Source organism: Limulus polyphemus, unplaced genomic scaffold (genome assembly GCF_000517525.1).
Source record: "Limulus polyphemus unplaced genomic scaffold, Limulus_polyphemus-2.1.2 Scaffold1233, whole genome shotgun sequence".
Lineage (NCBI taxonomy): Eukaryota > Metazoa > Arthropoda > Merostomata > Xiphosura > Limulidae > Limulus > Limulus polyphemus.
Window position 1 is genome coordinate 109,003 of NW_013666843.1, and position 7,359 is coordinate 116,361.

The 7,359-nt window shown below is 30.3% G+C and overlaps 1 protein-coding gene across 1 annotated transcript in view; it reads right to left on the bottom strand.

Annotated features, from left to right (window-relative positions):
• Positions 1-7,359, bottom strand: part of LOC106462731 (B-cell CLL/lymphoma 7 protein family member A-like) — a 20,553-nt gene that overhangs the window by 7,855 nt on the left and 5,339 nt on the right. Inside the window, exons 3-5 of the mRNA XM_013922677.2 lie at positions 5,608-5,630; positions 4,502-4,586; positions 1,139-1,240 (exon numbers count right to left, since the gene is read on the bottom strand). Coding sequence (XP_013778131.1) covers positions 1,139-1,240; positions 4,502-4,586; positions 5,608-5,630 — 210 coding nt within the window. The remainder of the gene's footprint in view (positions 1-1,138; positions 1,241-4,501; positions 4,587-5,607; positions 5,631-7,359) is intronic.

Below are 7,359 nucleotides of genomic sequence, written 5' to 3' on the forward strand. Positions count from 1 at the left end.
GGACAATTAATTTTAATTAATGCCTTTGTTACACGATTGGTAAAGATTTCTGAATTTTAAGAAATTCAAGCTACGAGGATGCTCATAAAGAGCATGTGTATCAGTTTTTACATGTTTTACTACTGAATAAGGAATGGTTCTATAAAATACGTAACAGGTGGTAATCCTACCAGATACTCACAACCTAGAATAACTTCTGGAAAGACTGATAAAATCGCATCCATCTTAGCAGACAGTTATTAGTACTAAGACTAAAATCAATAACAGAATGTGTACTTAACTGAACTGACAAATCAATGCATTTAAATCATTGCTAGTTTTCTATTTTATAGCAATGCCTCTCCTAGTCAGACTGGTATATTAAATTTAGTTATTTTTATTTAGTGGGTTACTTTTTAGTCCTGTTCTGGGCAGGTGTCTTGCTTTGATTAGAAGTTATCGATAAATACAAAATGGGGAAACAACATTAGAAACTGTTTGAAGTGGGATAACCAGAACAAAATGAAAGGCTGACCTACAAAGTTTGATAAAATGACTACTTGCCTATATAAAATGCCTAGGTTCAAAAGCACATTTCTGAGTGAAAAAGAAAAAGGATTTTGATATAGCCACATGTCCACCATCTAACAATTAACCCTACATAACTCAGTAACATGCCTTTGGTTCACATCATAGGTAACCCTCCAACAAAGTCTGGTAAAAGTATTTTGTAGGTATGAGTAAATTACATGTGACAAGAGAAAGAACAAAATGTGACAGTTGCACAGTTTTCCCGATGATACAATAATCAATTAGGCTTAGTTTCTAGACCTACATAGCTAAAAAAAAACACCTGTATATTCAGAAATCTATGGGAAATGCTTTTAAATTATCTTGCAATGGATCTCATGCCTATCATTTGTTAATAAATTCCTTTAGTTATGTAAGATAATCCTTGGGAAATGTAGAGTACGTGAATAAAGGTTGTGGTTAAAAACCTTCTATGAAAAAATATATTTATTATAAAACATTATAAAGTTAGTTTCATTTAATTTTCAATAGTTTATTATAAACTATGTAACTAACAGAGTGCATGGTATTATTATTAGTAGTTTGTAGTCAATGGGCAAAGCACTGAAACGTGAAATCACACACTAACCTGTTGTCGATTCATCAACTATACCAGAGATGTGAGTTATGCTCGACTCCTGGCTACTAAGAAGACTAATGTCTTGACTCTGAATGGCTTCCCGAACTCGTACTAATAAACAAAAAAAGCCCCTGTAAATACACTCTAGAATATATAGCAATTATAAACTAAACCAGAGACTGATTAGTTGTCATCAAGCTAACTGCTAATATAAATAGGATCTCAACCACTACTACGTCTATTATATCCCAGCCAGCCTGATGAGCCTGGATATTGGATGAAAGGCTTCATTGATACTGGTCAAAGCAAATATAACATAGTTGACATATAATTACACACTCTTCTTTGCTTTCATTCAAAAGTTATAATTAAAACAGAGAAACTACCATTCTTATATTTTTTTCACATTAAGAAACAGGTAAATGTTTTACAAAATAAGAGTTAAACCCGGAAATTAGCAAATAAACACAAATTCTATATAAAGAATTAGTAACTAGATTTGTTAAAGATTTACTAAAGTTATATGAAGAAAAGTTATATGAAGTTATTTGTTTTAACCTTAACTCTTTCTGGATCAGAGAGGTGTCAATGATATCTCTAGACTTTGTCCCTCTCACAGATAAACTTAGTGAGTAGTATCTTAAAAAAAATCATATAATTTTGTTTAGTTTTTATAATTTTTACATTGTGAAATTTCCAAAATTTGTTTGTGTGACAATGTTTTAAAAAAAACATTCAAATACTTCTGTTCAATTTAGATTTTCTTTTAATATTAATCAGAAAGTTCCATTATATATATCGTCAGTTTCAACTTGAGTAATGTACATTAAAAATATTTCTTTTGATACTTGCAGTAGTCACCATTTTGAGCAATAAATCATAAAACACACTGCAGAAACTGACAGAAATTTATCGGTGACCTAAGACCAGACTTTTCAAAATAACATCAGGACAGACTAGGTAACAATGTTTTTCAAACAATATTCTTGGTTGAAATCAATTTATGCCTACGAAATGTACTTTATTTTTAATAAATTCTGTGTTCGTTATTCACGTGTATTGTGCGAAAAAGATAACCTTAACAATCATCTACATATATATATATAAGTGTGATCGCCTCTCTCTAGCTGTGGGTCTGTTCCGTATGCACGGCCACATCTTTAAAGCTACAAACTCCAAACTCAAAGTAAAGATACAACTTTGTATGGGAAGTAACATGAGCTATGTGGCCACAGCTTCAAAAACCATTTTGAGGCTGCAAATTGAAGCCAAAGTGACCAATATAGCAATTTCTGGCAAACAGGACAACCAAGTGGTCTCAAATTAAAAAGACTGGCTTTTTTTGGTAACATGTGATCAAGAGGGCATTTATAATATCGTGTACACAGAAGACTTACAGTAGATAAATAAATTACATGTAAATAAAGAGCAATTTTCATCCGAGCAATGCCGGGTGCTCTGCTAGTTTTCAATAAATATGGATATGAGACACATTTCAGTCATCAGAATATTTTGTTGCCACTTCCCATACTTTTTAAACCTAATTAGACGTACATGATGACTTGTTATAGAAGAAAATTTCTAAAGCTTTCAAGAAGATATAATTTAACATGATTACATTTCCAAGAATGAAAATAATGTCTAATTAAATTATAAAAAAAATTCTTAGATCTGTGGTCTTAGATCTTCTAAACATCTCATTAGATTCTGTTTTTTTTTACTGCAAGAGCTAGGTCTTGTCATTTTACCACAAAGGATACATTACTTTTAACACCATTTTATACATTCTACATTGATCTTAAATTGTTTATAATTTGTTCTATCCAAAAGTAATTAAAAGTTGCTTGTACCTATTTTCCAAGATTAGTGTCATTAGTATTTGTTCACATTACATGCTGTGAAGTCATAAAAGATTGGGAACAAAAATTGTATAAAAATCAGTGACAGAGACAGAAAACACTTGAAAAACAAAATCTTTTTTTTTAATATAATCTCAAAGAATGATAGTTTCTTAGCAAAATATAAACCCAGGATTTTGGATGGGCATAAAAAATCTGAAAAAAATTGATAAATGCATTGTTATATACAATATTTCTTGAAGCTGTTCAGATATGTAAGTATGAACATTTTATATTTACACTATACAAATGTTACAAAATATCAATTCTAAAAAAGTATTTGAGTAAAATATTGTTAAACAGGGGTTGTAAACAGTCATGGTAATAAAATTCAAGGACTTCTTAAGGAGTCTGAACAACAGACATTCATGAAACTTTAAAAACTGATCTTCTACGATTCACAGGATCCATAATATTGCACTTTGATGGTTCTTTGCAGAAATAAATCCTGCAAAAGAATTGGAACAGTTTTTCTCAATAGCCTTCAGTGCTTTTCATAGGCGATCTTAGCACACTTTGAATCATCTTTTCACAGATCAATTACTTGATTGCAAGAGCCATAACACACCCTTTGTGACCTAAGTTTTGAATTCATCTTGGTCTAACCAGTTCCTATTGAATATGTACTTCCACATAACAAAAGATGAGATAATCTAGAGTTAATTCATGAAAACAGGTTTAAATCAAATATAACATACTTTCAACAAAGATTGTACACAGACATTTACTACCCTTTTCAATTACTTACTGTTTCATTTTACACTGTAAAATTAAATTAGCAAACAGGTCATTAAGTGCCAAAAAAAAGATGATGAATAAAATTAAATTTTTGAGAAATAACACAAAAATGAATGGAGTACTGCTTAGGCTTTGGTTTGTTTTGAATTTCACACAAAGCTACATGAGGGGTATCTGCACTAGCCATCCCTAATTTAGTAGTGAAAGACTAGATGGAAGGCAGCTGGCTAGTCATCACCACCCGCTGCCAATTCTTGGGCTACTCATTTACCAACGATTATTGGGATTGATCATCACTTTATAATGACCCTACGGCTGAAAGGGCAAGTACGTTAGGTGGGACAAGGATTTGAACAGATTGCGAGTCAAGTGCCCTAACCACTTGGCCATGCCGGGCCACTGCTCAGGCAAATATAACTAATGAAAGTAAATAAGTTAACAATTGATTGACCTCACAAAACTTCCAATATAAAACTAAAAAACACTTTGCAATAGAAATTGTATAGAAATTGTATTCTTTGATTTAAGGGTTTTTTCAAATGGTTTTGTTGGAATTCGAGAGGTTTTTAAAGCAAAATCTGAATTTAAAAAAATGTTTAAGCTCTGTGCAAAATTTGGTATGCACAGGTGTGCTCAACTCCTGAAAAATGCTCAGTCATTCAGATAGGGTTAATAATTTTTATTAAAACTCTATAACTTATGTATGAAAAAGAAAGATTCAAAAATAAAGAATTACTTTGTGATCTACTGATTTTTGTTCCTCCTTTACCAACATTTTCTTTGTTGCTTCCACCAGTAATTCCTTTTCCTTTGCTTCGTGCCCTAAAATACTACCAAAGCTTTCATTCATTACTTTTCATTCAAAGCCTTACTTCCAATAACTGAGTACTGAAGTATTATAAATGAGCAAACAAAAAAATTATAAACAGAATTTTCTTTAAAACAAATTACTAAACTTAGTTTAACATTAATTATTAACAGTTTCAATACAGTTATTTGTAATATAAAAGCTTTTCATCCATCTTACACAAAACGTATTTCTAAATTTTAATACCTCTTTAAAGACATTTGTGGACAAATTTTAAAAGTGCATATGAAAAAATGTAAAAACAATGCTTATACAACAAACCGTGAATTATTTCCTTTTTTTAAACTAGAAAAACCATAACAGCCATTTTTATGAATTTTGATGTTTTGTTTTTTACGCTTTAGGCCTAGAATTTGTACTTAACCCTAAAAAAACAGTGTATATAAAATCCTAAAATATGTTCCATATTAGGTTAATTCAAGTTTAGCCTTAATCTGTCATGATGAGGTAATAATTTCTCATTTACCAAAACTCATTCTATAGTGGCCAAAAGTACCTAAACAAATCTCAAGTTACTAGTTTATCTTTAATAAATCATTTTAATAAATTTATATAGTCACATAAATAATTATTGAGATTTAAATCAATAATTTTGATTATTAAACAAAATACATACTTCATTAATTAGGTTTTTACAATAAATATAAATATATTTCAGTATGTACATGTATCATTTTATCACTCATGAATTATTTGTTATAATACTCTTCAAGATATTCTGTATACAGCAACATTTTAAATATAAGATTCGACTTTAGTAATCTATTCAAAACAGATTCTTTACATACTACTCAATAATAATATTAAAACTAATAAACTTCATAGCAGATATTTTCAAATTTTTGTAAGTGAAAAATATAAAAACTTTTTAAAATCAGCAACAAAAAGATTACTCGGAGAACCATGCAGAAATAAATTTAATTTACAAAATGATAGGCCTTTTTCAAAATGTAAAATCTCAAAAAGTTACTCACTTGACTCACTTCCGGGTTAACAACTGCAAAAAATCAAAGCCATATAAAAACTGTGACAAATAACAATTTGAAAATTTAAAAGAAGATACATATGTACCATAGTAAGTGTGAACAAATTTAATGGAAGTTATGTTTTGTACTTACACACATTGCTTAAGCAACAAAACACTTGCTTTTGTTATATTACTAGAAAACAAATACAGTCAGTCAGGGATAAAATTTAAAAACTTGAGGGATGCATGACATGGTACAAATCAGTGAGAAAATCTGCAAATAATGTGTATTCATGTGTATAATAATAAAGATTCAGATAATGAAAACCCAATTATGGCAGTACACAAGGTCAACACTCTCCTGTTAAGAAGGTATACTAAATTAGCTATATTAATTACTGGGTTAACTTTTAGTTTTGATTTGTGAGTTTGCTTTAATCAGAAGTTAACCATAATAAAAGTTCAATAAAAATTATGATGTATAAGGGAAGTAACATATTTACAGAATAGCAAGCCATGAGAGAATAATACTAATAGTACGACATTTTACTGAAATAGTTCCTTTGTGATATTTGCTTTCGTGAGAATTCAAAGTGGTAACTATAAGTTAGAAATTCATGAAGAATAAAACAAAACTAATTTATATTTTTCAAATAACTTGTCTTCTATTTTCTCGTTATGTACAACAAACAAGCTGATTTTGGCAATCTTTGGTCAGAAGATCATCAAGTATCTTTTGGCCTCAATAGTTTTCCAAACAAAGCCTGGAAGGACATGACATATGGACAATAAGGGACATTTGGTCTTTCAAGGCTGTCCCTGCATATCTTTCCTTGGGAAAGTAAAAATTTAAACCCACCCTTTGAATTTCAGGAACTCATCAATTTCTCTGATAAAATCTTATAAATTTCTGGCCTCAACTACTACTGCAGATGGAAACTCATTCCATAAGTCAATTATACTGTTAGAAAGATAAAACTATCTTAACTGGAGCCTAGACTTTCTTTTACAAATCTTAAACTTGTGTATATCATCTTCCAAATATAGCACAATAAAATGACAGGCCTTTATCGAAATAATTTTCCAGATACTCCTGTAAACTTCAATAAGATCATCTCTTATCCTCCTTTTCTCAAGCGAAAGTAATTTAAGAGATCTTATCTCTGTAAGATAACCCTTTCATCCATGGACTCATTTCAACAGCCTTCCTCTGAACCTTTTTCAACAAGTCAATATCCTTTCTTAGATAAGGAGATCAACACTGTACACAGTATTCCAAGTGAGGCCTAAATAGTGATTTGTATACAGATAATTGCCTGTTTTGACCTATAAATTAATATGTTTATAAAAACACCCTAAAGTTATATTAGCTTTACTACTAGCAACAGAGCATTGCTTTGATGACTTGAGTGACTTATTACCTAAGATCCTTTTATCCAGTCACACCATTGATTAGGTTCCAATAATTATTCAACGTGTGATCCAAATTATGATAACTAAGACACATTACCTTAAATGTACTATATTTAAATGTCATTTGTCAAATATATGTCATTATCCTCAATACAGCTAGAAATACTTAAATTTAATGTCATCTGCAAACTTTACTCACGTAAATAAAAGAAAAGCAAAAGACCAAGCACTGACTGCTGAGGCACTCCAATAGAAACAAGGATCCATTAATAACAACCTTTTGTTTTCTCCTATCTAACGACCCGAAAATCCAATTACCATATTTTTCGGTGTATAAGACGCACTT